At 35.7% G+C, this 22,918-nt stretch overlaps 1 protein-coding gene across 1 annotated transcript; it reads left to right on the forward strand.

Annotated features, from left to right (window-relative positions):
* The first annotated feature begins 207 nt into the window (after positions 1 to 207).
* On the forward strand, positions 208 to 21,426 carry LOC140143472 (uncharacterized). The gene is made up of 6 exons (XM_072165306.1): positions 208 to 344; positions 7,523 to 7,591; positions 9,650 to 9,744; positions 10,910 to 10,979; positions 13,108 to 13,199; positions 21,012 to 21,426. Exons 3-6 carry the CDS (start codon positions 9,681 to 9,683, stop codon positions 21,134 to 21,136), a joined length of 351 nt encoding a protein of 116 aa, XP_072021407.1. The 5' UTR covers positions 208 to 344; positions 7,523 to 7,591; positions 9,650 to 9,680; the 3' UTR covers positions 21,137 to 21,426.
* The last annotated feature ends 1,492 nt before the right edge of the window (positions 21,427 to 22,918 follow it).

Consider the following 22,918-nt stretch of genomic DNA (forward strand, 5'->3'; position numbering starts at 1 on the left):
AGACTAGGTCACAAAATTTTTTTGTTTTTGTCTGGAGGATTTTCATGACTTGACGATGGTAAATCGGTAGTTGTAATCTTTTTGCGTCGCAATATTGCTAATCGACTAGGTACTTATTTATGACGTCATAGTCACGTCACGAGTAAAATGGTGTATAATTCCAAAATGTACCAACCCGCCCTTAATAATAGAGTGTTTAACAAAAAATACGTTAGGAAGGAAGACGTTTTACGCTTCATAATCCATAGAAATATTTAATCTGCAACTTTGTTTATATTACCCTGGATATTACAGTGATAGGCGTGGTTGATCCGAGTTCCAATTGCAACGAGGAAATGCCAATGGTAAGAGACAACGAGACTTAAAGTAAAAGTAAACGGCAATTCATATTTCGAAAACGCTTGGGAGGTTTTACATAATTTAACGTAGTGTGACTAACAGCAATTACATAGGTGATTATTGTGGAGGGCCTGAAAGAATCTTTCATCGGCTTTTGCATTTCTAAATTTTATAGCAACAAAAATAACACAGCGGACACAAAACGGATTACAGAAAAGGTTTTTATTGTCAGGTTATGTAAAGGGTATAAAACGTGATAACGGTCAAAAAATATTTTGAAAACGTGATGCAAAACACTCTCACATAATGTTATTTAAGAGTTGACAAAATATTTTCCAAATATGTTTGCCAAAAATATTTTACAATAACATTTTATTTGATATAAAACGTTTTAACAACCTTTATATATATAACCCGCGGCATTTAAATGTTATTTAAATGTTTTGAATAAAACCAAAACGTGTTTATAAAACGTTTATTATTTTATACGAGGGAATCCATGTCAACTCCAAGGATGTGCACCGCAGCACCTCTTCAATTTTAAGTAAGAGTAATGTCCCACCATTATCTTTTTAGGTAAAGGGCTTACAAGTTTGCTGATTGCAGATTTGAATTCTACACAAAGAAGTACCACAGGCTACATATTTTTTAAAGTTGTATGGGTTCCCTTTATACATTTATAGTCCTCCAAACATCGTCTTTCGCGCAGCGACACATTTTTTACGCCGACCCCCCTAAATTTCAAATTGCTACCACGGGAAAACGAAATAGAGTATGAAGCTCAAATTTTCAGAATATCTAACACCACACAGAAAAAGAAAAAATTGAAGAGGTGCTGCGGTGTACATCCCTGGAGTTGACATGGATTGCCTCAAACATTTTTGTGAATGATGAGGAATCAATACGGTACTTTGTTCTGCTTTAGCACAGGAGAAGCAACACATAATAGAACTGCCGCAAAAATATCTCGTGTTGTTATTGATTGAACAAGGATTGAAGTCTGATTTATCAAGTTCATATTCTGCTATTCATGTTATACCGAAGCGAAATATTATGCGTTTCCAAAAGGTGACAAATAAAGTATCTATTAAAGCCCAGCTTTTCAGATATATGACTGTTCCGTACCAAGATGTGATGACATTTAGTCTCTCCACACAGGCTATTTGATTTTCATCTGAAATCAATGTCTCTATTGTCCAAATTCTGTGTCGACGCCGGAAATAAAAGTCAGGTTTAATACGGCCAATCCGCTGTAATGTTACAGAATATTAGTTATTAGGTGAGGTTTAGGGGTGATACGGACCGTATTACGGATTTCGAGACTAGATGTAATCCGTATCACTTGATGGTACATAATCGCTAATGTTTTCCAAATAAACATCTAGCATGCCTTGCCGAAAGGGTAATAGCTGTTACGACTGTTGAACTTCATTGCCTTTGCATTGCAAACGGTTGTACCCTTGTTGACTATATAAAAATTTTACATTTTATTCTTTGGATACTTGGAATGAATCAAAAAGGTACATTGCAGTCAAGGACTAGTCAAACACGATTTACATCGATATCCTAACAGAATCTGCATCGTCACGGTATTATGTCATAGAACACTTTGCCAGAAACATAGATACCAACGTTATTCTTGAATATCTGTTTGGAGTCAGAACTGCCTCTGGTAAAAAAAAGTACAGCAGTAAAATGATGTGCGCATTGCTGAATATTAAATACGTAGAGGCACAAAATGGAGGTCACAATGACTTCAGTCTGAATGCATGTCTGACACCATAAGTTATCGTCGCCTAATTTTACCCGGTAGCAGAGGTGACAATTACAGCATGAAAATAGATCACTATGGTAAGATTTTCCCCTGTGTAGTGGAACCGAGTTTCATTCTAGCGGTAGTCTTTGAATTAAATCGTGTCTACGTGACTGACCGTTTTTTTCACGTCAGTGAAATGATGCCACTTGCACCCACATCTCATATGCAGAGTTTATCCCTTACATACCCTGTGTCTTGAATATCTATATAGCCCACCAACCATGTGCTTATAAGAGGCTAGGAAATCTTTCCTAATATCTCATACCCTAGTTTGTATGCCTTTACCTAATCTTGCCCAACATGACAACTTACTATTAGCACTTAACCTAGCCAAGTGTCTGTCCAGCGTATGAATTTTTTAGCCTTTTTTAGAAACATGTTTGTAATTGGCTTATATCCATCACATGCTGACAATACACATAAGTGATTGGTTAATCAAAACTAGCAGGTCGAGGTCAGGCCTCATCACAAAAGGCCTCATCATTTTGTATAGAAAACTGTGTAGCATGTTATTTACTTACAATAAAAAGTTCAATATACCTACATGGCACAAAACTAAGTCCATTATCTATAGTTAATTGAATGTTTATTGACACTTGTAATAATCCATGTGTATAAACCTGTATAATATTTCCAAAGACAAATATCCCTGACACCCTGACTCTGACAAAAGCTAGCAATGAGTTGATAAAAATTCTTTAAAAAAGGAAAGGGCACCCAATGTAAGCTTGGTCGTGATGTTGTGAATTTCATGGTCTTTATATTTGGTATTATTATCTCTTGCAAACCTAGTGACACCTCATTACAGAAATCAGACCTGTTGATAGGTTGTAAGAGGGGATAGCCTTTTCCAGGCACGAATTGGGCCATATATAAAGAAAGTTTTGCTACTTTGCAGCGCAATAAAAACCTAAATGCAAAATGAGATCATGTAGGTGGCTCCCGCGGGGGGATCCCGAGGTGGCTTAAAAAACTAAATGCAAAATGAGCTTTTTAAAAAATATTGTTTTCCAGAGTCAAGACGCAGGTATCATTATTAAGCCTCATATCACTTATTTATTGTCGAATAAGTGCAGAGCAGGTTAGATATGAATATTAAATGTTAGATCAAAGTAGATGTACTATACACTTGATCCGTGAACTTGTCTTTTTTAAAGACAAACATCGTGAATTGAACGAGAAGATTTGCCCCTTCATTTTGCATACCACTTTGTCCAATTTCTTTTTCTCATTTCTTCACAAAATGCAAAAAAATGCAAAAAAAAAATGCAATGGGTGTAGTACCCCCTTAACAGAAATGTTTATACATGTATATACATTCTGTGGTGTCAAAAACAGGACAAACCAAGCCAGCCAGAACAGTCTCGACTCCAAAAGTAGTCGAGAGTGCTCAACCACTAAAAATATACTTTCCGCCACATGTACTTTTTGCCCAGGTTTGGGTTTGTACATCTGAGTCAAATGAATAGAGATCCTTATTACCGTATACCCCGTACCATGTTTACAGAAATTTAGGATTTACAGGCAAAGTATTAATGAAACATGGATATTATTATCCAGATAGGAAAAAGATTTAAATGCCGGGTTATATAAAGGGACGGTACATTGACAAACAATGAAAATCAATCCTTTCTACCAAAAATTCAATCGAAAAAGATTTGTCACTATAACTTTAATCGCTAGAAGAATGAGAATCACTCCTTTTGATTGATAAAAAATGTTGAAAATTCAAATCATTCGACTGAATATACAGTCGAAAACGATTTTTTTGTCCCTAACTGCAAACTGTAAAAGATGGAAAATCAATATTTTTGATTGAATATTCAATCAGAAAATTTACTCAAAATCTTTATGTAGCAATAAAACTGATGAAAGTGCAATCACTGGGTCAGAGTGAGAAAACACGTTTTTCTGGTGACCTTCTGAATAAAATTGATATATCAATAAGATGTCACGATTAATATGCTACATATAATACCATCGATCGCAGTAAGATGTCACGAATGACTTATGCCAATATTTAAATTATTATAAATTATAGTATTATTTTTATCAACGTCAATGAAAAAGACATCTAACTCATTATGCGTATACAGGCTGTATCAAAATGATTGGTACCCATCAGTTTCCAGTGATTATGGACAAGGCTACCACATCAAAATGCAACCAAGGAGCTACCTTCCTTACAGATGAATGTTATGAAAGGTCATAGAACTATAAATCCTGGGGATTTCAAGAGGATCCAATGTTGCATATTGAAGTAGCAAGCTTGTCAATAAACACCAAAACTGATGGGTACCAAACATTTTGATACACCCTGTACGAGGGTCATTCAAAAGTTCTTTCTCTACACTCTTAGAAAATAAGGGTCTTGGCTGTCCTGTTTTCCTCAAGAGAAACGGGTTCTTAAAAATTAAAAGAACCCCAAAATGATTTTTTTCTAACCTTTCCAGAACCCTTTACTGTTCTTTGTAGAACCACTTAAGGTTCCACATACATGGCAGCTCAAGAATTTGTTTCTAAGAGTGTACCCTCATACCTTAGCTTTTGCATATTTTCAATGTTTGTAACCAAATTCTCTGGCGGGGCTTCCTCTTTAATTAGTTTTCAAGTCAATTTATAGTAAGACTAACGGGACACCTGCGCTTCGCGCGGGTACGCGCTAGATGAGTAAATGGGGGCGTGCAATAAAGCAGGAGGAATTACTGAACAGGTAGACTCATTGAAAAGTTAAATTTTATTTTTCTAATCCTGTCCCTTCTTGCATTTCCTTTTTAGCTTCTTTCTTTCTGTTCAGTTTCTACATGGGCCTATTTTGTCCCCCTTTTTAATATTCGCTGCTTAGGCGAGGAAAAAAAGAAACCCTGTTTTACGGGCGGACGGACCTTTCAAGTAGGATCGGTCGGTCGGTCGGCCTTTTTTTTTTTTTTTGAAAGGACCCAAAAATCACTAAATTCTGTAAATAATTTGCAATTTGAGAAAATACCAAAAAAAAAAAAAAAATCCGAAATTTGGGTCGGCATTCATTTGTAAAATAAATTAAGCCCCCACTTTGTTCAAATTCTGGGTCGGTCGGGCCCGTAGAACAGGATTTTCTTTTTTCGTCGACTTAGCTTGTAATTTTTAATCTGCCCTTTCTTACATTTCCCTTCTAACTTTTTTTATTTGCTGCTTAACTTGATATTGTCCGTTTTCATGTTATTTGTTTATTTATTTAAACGCCGGCGTTCCCATTATTTTATAAATCTACATTTTCTTACATTTCCTGTTAGCTTCTTTTTTTTCAACATATTTTGTTCCCATTTTTTATATTTCCTGCTTAAGCTTGTGATTTCCCGTTTGCAAGTTATTTAATTCTGTTCTTATTATTTTAGCCTCCTTTTTTCACATGAATGAATGAATGAATGAATGAATGAATGAATGAATGAATGAATGAATAAATAAATAAATAAATAAATAAATAAATAAATTAATTAATTATTTTATTTTTATTTTTATTTTTATTTTTATTTTTATTTTTATTTTTATTTTTATTTTTATTTTTATTTTTTTAAATTTATTTATTTTATTTATTTGTTCTGTCACAATTTTAGCTTCCTTCCTTCCTTCCTTCTGTATTCTTACGATTTTTTCATTATTTTAGCTTCCTTCCTTCCTTTCTTCCGAATCCTATATAATATAATTTCCGATGAAAGAAATCCTATCAGTTTCACTTCAACGCACTTGTAGACGGGGTTTTACGGTATGCCACCTTCGACAGAGAGCATCACATATCGTCCGCGGGGTAGATTTCCGATATCAATTATGATAACAATTATGTTAGCACAATAGGCTATTATATCCTTCTGGTTATATACCCTATACTGTGTCCTTCCAGCATAATAATGTTATGATTGCAGACCAGCTCTGATCTACTTTTTAATCCCTTGATTTTTGGTTTCTGAACAAAAGAGAAACCAAAACTAATGATTTGAAATGAGGGAATTACTTTTTTGAAACCGTTTAGCACACACACAAATAACATAATAAACAAGAAGAGTCTTTCAAAAAGACACAGTTCACAGATTAGGTGTATAGTAATTTATTCTAACTTTCCATTTTCATATCTAACCTACTCTGCACTAATCTTACAATAAATTAGTGATTTGAGGCATAATGATACCTACATCCTGACTCTGGCAGTATTCTCCAGCAAAAACCTCATTGAAATACAAATTTTCAAAACAATATCACTATAATTCAATTATACCATGCAGATAATAACCTTGTCCCAATAATTATCAGGGTTCCAATTAAGATAAGCAAACATTACTGGGTAGATAACGGGAACTAAATTTCGTCAGTTGGAAGTAATTGAGTAAATCGCCTGTATCAAAATACCCAGTGTAATGTTCATATATGCAGTAATATGCTCGGCCTTATCACAACATAAACAATAGCATTGACCTTACCCACCAATCAGTAGATGCTTAGAAAAAAAAGCAAAAAATAGCTCTGGCTGCCATTGTCTCAATACAAGATAAGATGTGCTAAAAAGTTCTTGTCATGTGGGGCAGAATTAGATACAGGGATACAAACCTGGGTATGAGACATTAGGAATTATTTCTTAGCCTCTTAACCACAGGGTTGATGGGCTACAATAGCTATTCAAGACACAGTGTATGTAAGGGATAAACTGTGCATATGAGATATAGGTTCAAGTGGGGGAAATGTTCACTCCGTGAACAAAAATGACTTAGGCAATTATCGTAGCAGGCTGACGATATGTAGCATGATGTACTTTATGCGGTCCAGGGTTATCGCTTCTCGATCTCCTTTTACCAGAAAAGATCAGACGTAGCCTATTATTGAAGAAGATAGACCTTCGAGTGTTATTTAAAATTTAGCGCAAGGCTATTTCCTGAAGTGTTTATTATATCCTTGGTTATTAAGATTATAAATTGCCAATCGGATTTGGATAATCGGATAATCTGCAATCGGATTATTCTCCCAGCTACATACACTTTAAGTACTTACTATTAGATTTAGGAAGTTTACTTCGAGGACTATTATATATCAAAAAATTTAAAATTATCAAATTCGAAGGGAAGCAACTAGGCCTATAATAGTATTATACACAAGGCTATAAAAACAACCAAATTACACACAAGGCCAGAAAAATATTTTCTAACCAATGGGGCTTTAGTTTTAATTCAACTTCGCTTCCGGCCAAGCCAATCACAAAAGACGGATAATAGCAGCCATGGGTAATCGGAAATAGATACAATTACATGTAAATCACTGAACTATAACATAACTATAACATTAATGTCAAATAGGGCTATATAAACGTTTGCATCAACTCTCTGATTAAACACTTTCACACAGGACATCAATCAAGAAGAAACAAGCGGACTTGTCACTCGTAGTGCTCATCAGAAGTTATAGTAAAGTTGGGTAAGTCTAACCATGCAATGCGAGCACTTGATCTCTCCAAATCAGACTACGCTAATGCTCTTCTACAGCATGTCTCAAAAAAACAATTGTGCAAGTGCAAAGCGCCCTCTGACATGATGCTTATATCAACGTCAAGGGCGCAGTCTTAGCTCTCAAATGCCGTTTGTTCTGTTCAATTTGCTTGTTTCAATTTCGAGATATGTTTATTTAACAACGAAAGGGTAAAATCACAATTGTGCCAATTTTATTTATTTTATCTTATTTATTTATTTATTTTACTAGGGAAGAGCGCTGTACATGTAAATCAATGCTAGCTGATGTTGATGCGTCTAATGCACTCCGCCCTTCGGGGCTCGTGCATTAGACGAATCAACATCAGCGCGAGTGCATTATTTTGTATAATTTCTCTCCCAACAAGTAATACCCGTTCAATTTTGTGCAATATTTATTTGTCTTTTAACATGTCTTAAGTGACTAAGAGAACGGTATTTACCATGATAAAAATTATTGAAAAGCACATGTATTTAATGTTACAGCAGAATGTGAAATATCCATTTATCATTTAATCTTTTTAAGTGGAAAAAGAGAATCATTATTCCTGCATCATGATAAAACAATAAAAACAGTAAAAAAAGTTGTATTGTCTAATTGATGCATTAATTTGATGCCATCACTGATTTACATGTAAAGCACTCTTCCCTAGTAAAAGTGGCACAATTGTGATTCTATTCTTTCGTCGTTAACTAAACATATCTCGAGATTAAAACAAGCAAATTGAACAGAACAAACAACATTTGAGAGCTAAGACTACGCCCTTGACGTTGATGTTAGCATCATGTCACAACGGTATTTTCTAATGACCAAAGAGGGCGATTTTCACTTGCACAATTTTTTTTTGAGACAGGCTGAATCTGGTTGCAGATCTACCGATATTGCCACACTCGTTGTTTACTTAGAATAGTATATTTAAGGTGGAATTTGAGCGATTTTGGAAACACTTTACTACAAAATAGGCACTATACTACAAAATAGGAGTACCCTCAACATTTATGCATTGAGTTTGATATGTGCAACAATTTACATATTCGTGAGCTTTTTCGGTTATTATTATCTCATTAACTATATCAATTATTGTTTAAAAAACGATAAGAAACTAAGAAATATAGATTGATATATAATGAAAACCGTATGTCCGATTTACTTCAAACAAAAAGCATATTGATCAGTGTACATTGCCCTACTCTACTAAGCTGTTAAACCATGCTCTGAACATCCATAAATGTCTCATACTGCTTAGGGCCAGAAGTACGTATGTGCAATAGCTGCCATGTGAAGCAGCCATGTGTAGATGAGTACAATATACTATGTGCAGATTGCCAAATGTTCACAAGGCAGCTATTACACACTTGAAAATGGTCGCTACAACCTTTACTTGACAATTTTTGAGTTCCTGAGTCAGTGGCGTAGATTTCTTTTTGACATTGGGGGAGGGATGGAGTTGGATTTTTTTTAAAAGTATAGTGAATCCATCACCTTTTGGCGACAGAATAAGTTCATGGTACAAATGATAAGCTCACGCGCGAAAAATGTTGCCATATGGAAGCTGAACTAGTAAAATATGGTGCAAGAGTGGAATAAGTTCTTAAAAATAGTAATAAAAATTGGCACTTTTGGGGCTAAATTGGTCCAAATATGAATTTAATTTTGTCAGAAACCCACACACAGGCGTCAACATGGGGAGGGGGGTTATCCCCCATCCCCGGGATCTACACCTATGTCCTACTGACAGAAGTTAACCCTAAATCCGCCTTTGCCTGGTGGGTTAGCCTCCCCTACCCCCACTCCCCCCCCCACCCACCCAAAAAAAAAAAAAAGAAAAGAAGAAAGGATGTGTTGCCCTTGCCGTTGCAATGTTGCAAAATCAAGAGTCGGCAGTTTGTTAAGAGCATTATATACTTATTATCAAATTATTATCAAAAATTATTAAAAACTTGTAGTGTAAATAAAATATGTCCCTGGTGAAATCATACTAATGCTTTCTGATAATTTCGTTTTCAGGATATACTGTGCTGAACAAGAGTGTGGAACAATGAAGATCTTGTCAACCATTTTGATTGTGGTCTTATTCATCACGATGGCTGCAGGTTATCCAGGTAAATTATATATTGAGTTTCGAAATGAAGTTTGCAAATTTGCTTCGACATTTACGTCAACTTCACATACCGTTAAACCTCGTCTACAAGCATATATAGTGTTTTTGATGTAAGCTAAATTAATTCAGGCGCCATCCATCGACAAAATTATAACATTATGGAGTTTGGGCAAATACATTACGGATACAAGTATATATACAAACAAGTAGTAATATATGATCAATCTTTTATGGTGGCATATTTTACGGCTGTTTCGTATTAATTTAAATTTCACCAAAACACTCTATATGCCCAGCAAACACAAGTTATATTTTGGCTTTTGCTTTAAAAACGTTTTAATAACATTAAAATGTCGGGTTATATAAAGGTCATGAAAACGTTTTGTATGAAAACACACTACAACAATATTTTTAAAATGTTTTCAAAATGTTATTGTAAACTATTTTTGCAAACATTCTTGCCAAATCTTTTTCAATACTTAAAAATAACATTATGTTAAAATATTTGCACCCAGCAAACACAAAATTTTTCGTTCTTAAAATGATTGTTCTTTCAAAAGGTTTTAATAACATTTAAATGTCGGGTTATATAAAGGTCATGAAACGTTTTCAAAATGTTTTTGGAATGTTATTAAAGCGTTTTCATACCCATTATATCCCCCGATATTTAAACGTTTTCTGACAACCTTTTATAACCTTTTGCGAATGATGTCGAAAACGTTTGGTGTTTGCTGGGTGCTTGTAGACGAGGTTATACGGGGGATTGGCTTTCTTGCTCTGATTTACTTCAACGCCAACGTTTAAGGCGGTGGGATCATTTCTGCGTAATCATAGGTAGGACAGGGGATTCACTCTATTATATAAAAACAATATTTGATAGAAATTAAAGACCCCTCGGAGTTAAAATTGAAGTGTAATGATTGACAGATGCAATTTCAATAAATGAAAAACAAATTGAGTGCCCCAGACACGCAAACTCACCCCTACCCCAGCTCCACACATCAACCCTACACACCGGCTTCACACATCAATCCGACACCCCGCACATCAAACCATATATCTCTCAACCACTGATTCACCCACCGACCCAACCAAATTCATAAACCTTCATTTAACTGTTTAACGATTTGAAAAAAAAAAATTCTTTCATTTCTCCTGAAACTTAGACGCATTAACCAGAGAGACAAACGAAGACGCGCCCGATGCACAAGCGGTGAACAAGAGGTCTATAGCTTGGTAAGTAGCCACAATTATAGTCAAGCCTTGAAATTTACCCCTTGATAAAACAGACTACACTGAAAATAAAATTGGTGTCATTTTCACACCAAAAACACTAGTGTCAAAAATGGGTCCTCAGGTGGCCACCTAATGGTGTCAAATTGACTCTATTATGGGTGTAAGAACATGCCACATTTGGGTGTCATGTTCATTTTGACACCTAGGATGGCCACATGAGGACCCGATTTCAGAAAAGGTCATCACACCCAAAATCGGGGTGCAAAATTGGCTCCCGCAGGTGTCATACTGAGATACATTTACACCCTAATTGGGGTGTATCTTGGGAAATGAGAAATGAATATTTGTTTATCGAGCAAAATTGCTCACCATGCTATATGGTACTGTGCAGAAGTTGCAGACGAACATTTTAAAAGTGGGTTCTATTTGAGTTTGTTATGTATACAAGTATATTAGGCTTACACTGAACATGCTTGGCACACAAGCCGTAAGCGTACCTCAGATAAACCATAATAAATTTGCATTCGCTTTGAGCCTACATCAAACATGTCAAAATATGGTGACTTCAGTGTAAGGTTATACATGTGTAATTGTATTTATACAACAAAAACAAGCAAAATTTACCGCGACTCACCTTTAACACTCGTGTCTAATGTCTGTATAGTACCCTACAGTATTAAAGCCAAAAAAATTAAGGTACCAGTAATGTTCACCCCATGTATATTCTAAACTAAGACAGATATGTCATAATTGCAACCAGCAGCCAATAGCTGCATCTTTTAGCTCGAATTTAAGACCTTATTTGTTGAAATTGTTCTAGAAATAAAAACACGACGATCCAAATACCCAAGGAAGATGGCAATTTGAAAATTGCAGTTTGCTCCATTACAAGCCCTATTGATTTGTACACAAAGCGTTCGCGAACGAGAGAACAAGCGCAGTGCTTCCATTAATTAGCATGTTAAAACTAGCGCCGTGCTTTCATTGATTAGAACACAAAAGTGCAACTTTGGATTTCGTTTCGTCATTAGGTTTTAGATCACCGTTTCTTTAAGTCTCAACCAATTTCAACAAATAAGGTCTTAAATCAGAGCTAAAGAGTACACAGGTATTGGCTGCTTGTTTTAATTTTGACATACTTGTCTTTATTTAGGATATACAGGGGTGAACATAACTGGTACCTTAATTTTTTGGCTTACTGTATTGCAAGAAAAAAAAAAACTCTAAAAGAGGTGTAATCAGGTCCTGACGCCTCTTTCCGATAGATACTATTCAGGATAATATTGACACCCGGTGGAGTAATTACAATTAATTTGACACTGATTTCGGTATCTATGGACCCAGCAAAACTTGGGTTTTTTTTTAATTTTTAGATGAAAGAGAAAAGTCATATTAAAAAAATGTTGGAGTCAGATTTTTTTAAAAACCTTTATTTTGGTCAAAAACAGCAAAAATCCCCAAAACACACACACACACACACACACCCACAAAGGAAATATGACTCCAACATTTTTTGACAAATGACCTGAGGTACATTCTGTCCAAATTTCATAGAAATCCATTAAACAATGGGGTTCAACGACTATTTTGAAGGTTAAAAATCATCATTTTTGGGGAAATGCGTTTATATCTAGAACCACCTTTTTATGCAAATTAGATGAAAATGTATTACATGTAACATGTAAAAAAGCAGGCACAAGATTTATTACAAATTGTTGTGAAGATAATATGATAAAAGCTTTTTGAGATACAGATTTTGTACTGTAAAAATATTATATATCGCCACTTGAAAAACAATAAAATACATAATAAATATCAATGCTTGAAAAACAATAAAACTTAATAATGCAATTGATCGCGCAAGATGCTTCACTTCAAGTTGTAATTTCTTGATAACCGTAGGTGCGATTTTTGTGTAATAAAAAGTATGTGAAAGAAAAAAGTGTGCTCTTTTACCTGGAGTGACAATAAAATGAGACTATAAATGGGTGTTTTTGATGAGGGTCTTCCCTTAAAAACATCCAAAATGCTCAAAATTGCTCCAAAACCCAAATGCGCATGGTCTACGGAAGTTACTTGTTTTGGTCAATTTCTACATAAATTCCTCTTTACTTCTATTTTAATACAGGTTTGGTACAGCATGGGTTTGCGAAACCGAACACATGTATGACGTTTGGCAACATCATTGCGAGCACAGGTCGAGGTTACGAGACGTTAAAGGTAAAATATACAGCATTTACATACACAAATCACCAATGTATTTGGACACCTGGAAGTGGTGTTAAAAATGAGGACACCTAGAAGTGGACGCTTAAAATTATCCCATATATCAAAATTAAAATGATTTACATAATTTTGTACTGAATAGGCCTTTCTCGTTAATACATTCATTATTTGCAGCACTATTTCCTTATTTCCTGTCCCTAAATAGAAGAAAATATACACCCAATTTTGTATTTCCTGTACAAAAAAATCCTATTTCCTATACAGGGAAAATCTCATTAATTAATATTAGCTCATTATGGCCAGTATAACTCAATTATGACTTCTTCAAAATACATGACTTTTAATATGGTGAAAAAAAAACAAAAAAACATACAAAGGCTATTAAAAGAACCGACAGTCATGCACTGATGATATCTAAATGTGCTGGTACTCTATGCAATAATTGAGATGAGCGAATTGCATACTTATACAAAATTATTTCTGGTGAAATTAACAGATTTTTAAGGGAACACTTTGACACCATTAAAAAATTCAATACGCACAGTACGCCATCGCTCGCGTAAATAACGCAGTGTCACGCACATATCCACGGGAAATTAAAAAAACCCAACTAAATAAGCAGTAGAAATGAATACGGGAACAAAGAAGTAAACGAAAGTGACATAGAAAGACTTTCAGTTTGTCACATATTAAAAAGGACTAGCGGATTACCCATAATATACAGGGTGTCCGGGTGAATTGCATTCATTATTCATGACGATATGAAAGCATTAATCAAGATACATAATACTATACTAACAGAGGGGCTCAAAGATTTTAAAGATGTTTTCTAGAATAATAGGGTAAATGAGTTTCATTGCAAAACTGCTTACATCCATAAAAGGCATGATATAAAAGTAATAATAAAATAAATAAGAAGGCTAAAAATTGGTACCACACTTATTCTTTTAGTTTCTTTCCATCAACACTTTGTTCAAAACCAAAATGAATCAAATCGAACAAGTAATTATTGCACTGTTAAAAAAACGTGTTTTTCTCAAAAAGTCAAAAATGGATGTAAGCAACATTTTGTTCGGAAAACTTCAATTGGAAGTTTCTCAGCTTTATTTCTTTATGTTGTGCAAGTTATATTTTAACTTTCCTTAGAACATTTGAGCCAAGAATGGCAATAGTTCTTACAGCTTTACGTGTGATGTATGATATCACTGATGCAGCATTATGTTGAAGTTTAAAGATTTTAATTTTGCACTACTATTTCTTGGAAATATTCCCAAAACATTAATGTGCGAGAAAACTTTAATTTTTTAGCTAGCTGGAATCGGGGCTGGAATTAATGCAATAATTCTGTATGCAATACTTATATTAAAATTCACGGAAACAGATATTTAGAAGCACCAAACATAGTATATGCTAGTTTTCATTTTAAACATCGTGCATTATTTTCACATTTGAACAAAACCTAAGTAAATGTTTGGCAATAAACAGATTGTTTGAGAAGAACGAAAAGGATTTCATCAAACAAAGTATAACGCCCATTGGTATGTCACTGGTCTTTGGCACTGGTCTCTCCGCGTCGTTTACTCGCGCAATGGCGTAGTGCGCGGCTCAGGGTAGTTTACGGGCGCACACATCTAAATCACTCCGCGCGCGATGTGTGGATGAGTTCCGGTAAAAACGAAATCTTTTTTGAGGTATTTTGTGCCTATCTGTGGACTTGTAAGGAAAAAGAGAAGCATGTTATAGCTTAAATAAAAGTTTGAGACCTATACACGAACTTGGATCCCAAAAAGTTGCATAACCCAATTTTTGAAAAAAGTAGGCCCTCGGATTGAGAAAAGGAGCAGAAACGGGTATTCAGGGTAAAAACAGGTCGAAAATAGTCATGGTGCTTTTTAAACGCCCATATCTTGAGATCTAATCGGTAGACTACCCGTACATTGAAACATATATTAAATTTTCATCGATTTACAGTCGATTGGTGGTATATTTATGTTCAATTTGTTGCCGAAGAGGTCTCAAATCGGGCAAAGAAGAGACACGTTTTCACGTGTATTTCAATGGAACGCGCTATTAGCGGTGTGCGCCCTTATAAGGCATAATATGCTTAATTGGCCCGAAGTAGGCTTTTTACAGAAATCACGTCAAAAACAGGACGGATAGTCTATGTGTAAAATTCCGATTTTGTGATCTGAATTAAAACTTAATGATTTTATAGCGTTTTAAAGTGAAAATGTAATTTAAATTTCTTAATTAATATTGTTAAAGTTCAATAGAGTGATGAATGAATAAGCAAAATCGGCGTTATGAGAGTTTTGATCATTTTATAATCATTTTTAAATTTTAGCACGTGTCCTTAAAACGACTCAAATGTCAGTTTTTTCGGGGAGGGGGGGGGGCAAAATGAAACATAATATAAAAATATGAATGTGTAGAAAATGTATAATCTTACTTTCATTACGTTTAAAGAAATAAAAATGCAAATATACCATTCAAAAGACGCTGATGTGAGTGACATTTTTGAAGAAAACGACCAAGACTGCTAGAATGGGCAAAATCACAAAAACTGTATATTTTCTCCATTGGACACATGACTTCAAACGTAACTTTTTCTAAATCTATTTATCCTAGAGGATAAAGCTATGATATATCGCTCACGGTGATGTGCGTTAGAAAGTTGGGAAAAATCCTTCGTTAGCCAACTATATTACTTTGAAAAGCTAAAATGTTGATCCAAAAAAGGCTCGCGGGCAGAGTTGAAGCCTATCAAAATCGAAAATCTTACACTAAATGACTGAATTTCACGCCTAAGTTTAACACTAGGATTTGAAAAGAAAATACAGTATCAAGCATTACAGTTTTCCTGACATTTACTAAAAAAATAAAAAAGATTGCATTTCATTTGGCCGAAAAAAAAAAAATTACACTCAAAATTTTGTTCATTTGAATACCAAATTCGATCGTTTGTATTGCCTCATTAAATGACTGAGTGAGCCTTGCAGAACAAAAGAATCGGTTGTCCTGCGTTGAGACTGCAATAACCTGAATAACCATTGTGCAATTAATTCAATGCACAAGCTCATACACATGTGGTTCTTTGATGTCAATCGCATACAATATAACCCGTGATCAATAATGAACGTTGGTCAAAAGACGAGCTTACTGAAGTGAAAAATTATGTACATGCAGAATCATCATTTATGCATATTGCCTTGAAAATCATAAAAAGTGACAGCTTGATCAATCCAAATGATTTTATTTACAAGTCAAATTCAGAAAGAGAAAATCTCATTACAAACGTTAATTACATAACAGTCCAAACACAGATGGTCAAGTTCATGGAGAATGTTACAAACTGTTGTATGTTTTTTGCCTTATTGTTTTTCTATAGGGAATAATGTTTTATCGTTAAAATCAAAAACACAACAAAAACGTGCATCGCTATTTGTATGCATGAAACAAATTATAAGAATTGTACAGAAGTGACCTAACACTTATGAAGGCTGTATCTTGAAAAAGCAAATGTTCTGATGCTAGAATCTTGGCAAGGACACTCTGGTGAAATAAAGAAAAAAATGAACAAAATGCGAGTAATTATGATGTCATCAACATGACAATAATATTCATGATAAATAATTATTGCTCCCTAAAAAAGAAATGGTTAACAAATGGTTTGAATGCATCGCACGACCTTATAGTAACTGTATCTAGAAATGTGTGCAAGTTACTTGTCAATTTTCGCCAGAAACGATCTTTTTCTACGGTTACTGACCAGCTCATTAGCGCGATATGAGATATTCTTTACCTCGAGTTTACTGCCCTCTGTTGACGACAGGGCTTCGAACTTTTATCAAGGCGATCTAAGAAATGCAGGGCCGTGGGTGGAGCCACCAAATATATCAAAATAATTATTTGTATTTATTTATTTTTCTATCTATCTATGTTTTTACTATTCATCTGAACATGCTAGAACTTGTTTATTTATTTATTTATTAAATATATTATTCATGTACCGTATACTATCTGAGAGATCTCGATGAATCGATCCGTCACTAAAAATATCGATTATCGGCAAGTTCCTCTTTAACAGTATACAGAGTGTCCCAGAAAAAAAAAAAACCGAGTGAATAAAATATTATAATATTGAATATAATATTATTCATCTACCGTATACTTTCTGAGAGATCTCGATGAATCGATCCGTCACTGAAAAAATATCGATTATCGGCAAATTCCTCTTTAACAGTATACAGGGTGTCCCAGAAAAAAATACAGAGTGAATAAAATATTATAATATTGAATATAATATTATTCATCTACCGTATACTTTCTGAGAGATCTCGATGAATCGATCCGTCACTGAAAAAAATTTCGATTATCGGCAAGTTCCTCTTTAACAGTATACAGGGTGTCCCAGAAAAAATACAAAAAAGTGAATAAAATTGAACGTAAGTCGAGAAATAGACATCAGAATGTTAAAAAAATTAAATTGTAGAGCATACAATATTTTATTGTGTATCACTTTTTACTTGACTGGTTGCGAAGAAATGAACGATTACATAATGCGCGCATCAATGCAGTTCATTCCAAGTTTGATGAACAGGCGCTTTTTCATACTTGCTCACCGCTTCCTAAAGTTCTGTTTATCTCATTAAATTTAGTCCACATTATCTATTTTATAATCCGACGGTGTTATGTTATTCATGCTTTCACTGAAGATGAATAACAGTTTGTCCTAGAAAACTCTGATTTCTGCAATTGGAAGCTTTTCAACTTTAATTCTTTAGGTTGTGCAAACATGTTATATTTTAACTTTCCAAAGAACATTTGAGTCAACAGTGCTTACAGCTGTACGTGTGATTTTTGATATGCAACATTAATGTTGAAGTTTAAAAAAAATAATAAACCAGCTGGAATTCTTTATGGAATAATTCTTTATGCAACATTTATATCAACATTAACGAAAAAGATATTTCCAAGTACCGAGCATCATCTTACATGGAAGTTTTCATTTTCAATATCGTACCGGTTTTCAAATTTGAACAAAACCTATTAAACAAGAAGACCTGAGGGCAAGAAGACCGTAAGTCCACTTGGCCCCTCAACATGTAAACACTAAATTTACGTATAGTTTCTTGGGGTTTTATAATGTTTAACACATGTTCCAGGGTGAAAACATCATGAAAGGTTGTGAAATATTTGTTTTGGCCCCTGACACTATGACAGTTTTACACTGAAAACCACACTGAAAATGACAGGGTAACATTGAAAATCATCAGAACAAAGAAAATTTTAGACTAAAATTGTTTTCAGCGGTATTTCAGTGTATTTTTTAGTGATATATCAAGTGGCTATTGTCTGCTATAATGAGCAATAATCCAAGACACTAATTTTCATAACAATAGAACAGGCCAGCTCATTTCAGTGTGATTAAATCAATTTCAGTGAGATTAAATCAATTTCTTTTGTAGCGCATCAAAGAGACCAGCGAAGAAAAACACCTTCTCCTGAACAAAAAGAAGACACAAATAATGGTTGTAGACAGAGAGTCGAAAAGTGATGAGTTTGTGATAGATGGACAGCAGAATGAGGATGTGAAGCAATTGGAATATCTGGGTTCAATGATTAACAACAGTGGTGACAGCACAACTGAAATTAAGAGATGACTGGCTATTTCAAGGACAACTGTGCGCAGGGCATGTCAAGCATATGGAAAAGCAGAGCCCTATCCATTGACCTCAAGGTACGCCTACTTCGTGCAACTGTGTTTTCCAATACCACGTATGGATGTGAGTCTTGGGTTATGACCAAGAATGACAGGAAAACGTAGATGCTTTTGAGATGTGGTTTTACAGGATTCTTCTACGAGTGACACGGAAAGACAGGAGAACAAATTCCTGGATCCTCGACAAGATTGGTACAAGTCTAACCATCAGAAGCGGCATAATGGAGAGAAAGCTGAAGTATAATGCTTAATACAAAGCTGAACTTTGGCCATATTGTCAGGAAACATGGAGGTGTAGAAAAACAGATTTTGCAAGGGGCTATGGAAGGCAAACGAGGAAGAAGACGTCCACCAACATCTTGGACTAATGACGTGAAGCTGGTTTCTAACCAAGGAATGCAAGGTGCAACGCACTTATCATCAGATCGAGTGAGATGGCGTACTCTTGTGAAGACCACAGCAGCGCTACACAGCGGCACCTGACAGAGAGAGAGAGAGAGAGGGGGAGAGAAATCAATTTCAGTGGGATTAATTCCTGGCCAATGATTTTCAGAGTTTCAGTATATTTTTCAGTGTGGTTAGACAATGGCTATTTGCATACTGAATAACAAAAGAACTATTTCAGTGTTATTTTCAGTGGTGCTGTTCATTGTGTTAAATTTTCATTGTTCATTACAGATATCAGTGTGATTTTCAGTGTTAAAATTTCATAGTGTGAACATGTATAAAGCATTACCAAACTATACGAAACTATACGCAACTTTAGTGTATACATGCTGAGGGGCCAAGTGGACTTGCAGTCTTCTTGCCCTCAGGTCTTCACATGTTAAATATTTTGCAAGAAACAGATTGTTTAAAAAGAACGAAAATGATTTCACAGAACAAAATATGAAGCACATTGACAGTTAACCACTAGTGCGCATTGTGTTGAATGGTCTTTCTTTCAAACTTGGAATGAAGTGAATTGATGCATGCGTTATGTAATCGCTCATTTCTTCGCAATCAGTCAACTGATTCCAGTAAAATTGACGTATAAGATGCAAAATAAGATAGGCTACACGCTGATGTTTTGGATTCTGATGTCTATATCTCGACGTACATCCAAATTAATTCGCCCGGTAATTCTTTTCTGGGACACCCTGTAGATTATGATGTTCAACGATTCTTCCCTGTTTTCGTGATCGCTCCCATTTACTCAGCTAGCGGGGGCTGCATGCCGCTAGTCATTAATTAAGGGTGAGGGTAAAATTGGGAGGGGGTAATTTTTTTGGCAAACCAAAAAGAGGGGTCAAATAATTTTAAATACATGCGCTATAAAGGACGTTTAAATATGCAAAAATGCCCTCGCAATTTGTTTATACCCACACCATTTAAGGTTTGCAAATTGGAGACCCAAAAATGTGCCGTGCGCATTCTCAAAGACTTCATACCTCTATGTGATTGGTGTTGAAGTGTTTTTAATCCTGAAGGACTTTGAATCGATTTGAAAGCTAAACTGAAACTGGTTCATTGTAGCTGTCATTGTAAGAGCACCTCGGATATTTAGGTTGAACTCTTACGGGGTTTCCCTTTGGTGGTTTAAAGGCTGGTAATGATTACTATACATGACCTTAAATTTTCCACACAGGGGTGTAGATTTCAAATGGAGTCAACCATTCAGGTAACCCCATGCAACTTTTCCCCAAATATTTGATAACTTAAAAAAAATGGGACTTTCTTCCCGAAAAAGAATGAGACTATTGTGAAACAAGAATGCGTTCAATATTCAAAATTGATATACCAAGAGGCCAAAAACGAAATCCATATATATATATATTTGCGGCACATCCCGTATGGTAATTTGTACTGAGTACCCACACCCGGCCGATAATATTTTGTTGTCGTGTTGGGTAGTATTGTACGTAAATGCGTATGAAGATGCGACGCGTACGCGTACTTCAGATACAGCAGTAAATACCTGGATGACGGTAACATTTTTTTTTGAAAAGCCTGATTTTTTTTTCGGAAGCCTGATCAAAATATTAATCATTGGTATTATTTCACAAACTCATGTTTACTTTTTTTAAATTCATTATTCATTGTAGATGCTCTCGGCTTCCTGAAATTGAGAGGGGAGGATAACCTGGTAAAGCAAGCACCTGAAGCTATGCGGGAAGAATGCTGTGAAGAACAATGCTCTGTGGAAGAAGTTAGAGAATTGGATTGCTGACTTCAGGTTACTTAATATAAATTTTGTGATGGTTTTACCTCTCAAAAATATAATCACTGTTACTTTACACGTAAAAACATGCATACTTTTATCTATTCCAGCTCCAGTGACACCTCATTAAATTCACTGGAACTTTGGCTGTATCGTAAGTCTAAAAATCAATCTAACAGAGCTGCACTGCTAGGTTTTATACCCCCATTGAAAATCTATAATCCTACCCAGGAAAATAAGCATGAGGTGTCACTGGAGTAGGGAACAGGTAATAAGGGAGTGTTTATAAATACTTTGGTGGGGGGGGGGGGGGGCTGGGCACTGGAAATTTTCGAGTCGAAACTTTTTGACCCCCCTAACGCTCATTAAAAGTAAGGTTTCATGGATTTTCGACACTTCATGTATTAGACATGTAATGTACATATGTACCGAAGGGGGCCTACCCAGAATTCACACTAGAAATTATCTTATCCTAAAATGCATATTAGGATTGGCCTATGATCACTGAGAAAATAAGTTCTTGGCAGTAGACCTACAAAATGCAGCTATGTAAGCATCGTGGGGTGCATTTAAGGATCCCGGACTCACCAAAAATACAGTTCGGACCCCCCTATTTTAAATTTTCTGCAAGTTCAGGGTTCCTTCAGATCCCCAGTTTTTCAATCTAGTGCTACCCCAGACATACTATTATGCTGCATTTGTGCCACTCTGACTCACCAGACTCTACTACTGACCCCCTACTTTTTATTTTCTGCAAGTTCAGGGGTCCCTGTGGACTCTGGAGTGTTTTATTCTAGCGCTACCTTTTCGTTAGTCCGACACGCCTCTAGTCCGACTGCCCAAATTCCCTATACTTAGGGTGAGTCAGTCCGAAAATGAAAAACACAGTGCTAGTCCAAAAAAAAAAACAAAAAAAAAAAAAACATGCGCTAGTCCGAAAATGAAAACCACTGCAACAGTCCGACACGCCGCTAGTCCGAATCTGGAAAACACTTCTTCAGTTCGACACTGCGCTAGTCCGAAACTGAAAACCATAGCGCTAGTCGGAAACTGAAAACCACGCTGCTAGTCCGAATCTGGAAAAAATTTCTTCAGTCCGACACTGCGCTAGTCCGAAACTGAAAACCATAGCGCTAGTCCGAAACTGAAAACCACCGCGCTAGTCTGAATCTGAAAAACACTGCGCTAGTCCGAAACTGAAAACCACCGCGATAGTCTGAATCTGAAAAACACTGCGCTAGTCCGAAGCTGAAAACCACAGCGCTAGTCCGAAGCTGAAAAACACTGCGCTAGTCCGAATTTGAAAAACACTGCGCTAGTCCGAATTTGAAAAACACTGCGCTAGTCCGGTTCGGGATAGCGCTGTGTTTCCCAAATTCAGATTACGACTAACGCAGTGTTTTTCAAATTCGGACTAGCGCAATTGTTTTCTGTTTCGGATTAGTGCGGTGTTTTTTACGGACTGAAGGAGTGTTTTCCAGATTCGGAGTGGTTTTCAGATTCGGACTAGTGCAGTAGTTTTAATTTTCGGACTAGCGGCATGTCTGATTGGCAGATTGTATTCTAGATTCGGACTAGCGGCGTTTCGGGACTGGTGCAGTGCATTTCAGATTCGGACTAGCGATGTGTCGGACTAGCGGAGTGTCGGACTAGTGGCGTGTCGGACTAACGTTACCCAGCATCGTAATGCGATCGCGAGTTCAAAATACAAAAATAACAATGGTGTCAAAATAGCAATATGATCACAACAAATCAGCAAAGATCTTTCTAGCATAGACCCTAGAAAGGAGG

This window comes from Amphiura filiformis, unplaced genomic scaffold, assembly GCF_039555335.1.
Source record: "Amphiura filiformis unplaced genomic scaffold, Afil_fr2py scaffold_22, whole genome shotgun sequence".
NCBI lineage: Eukaryota > Metazoa > Echinodermata > Ophiuroidea > Amphilepidida > Amphiuridae > Amphiura > Amphiura filiformis.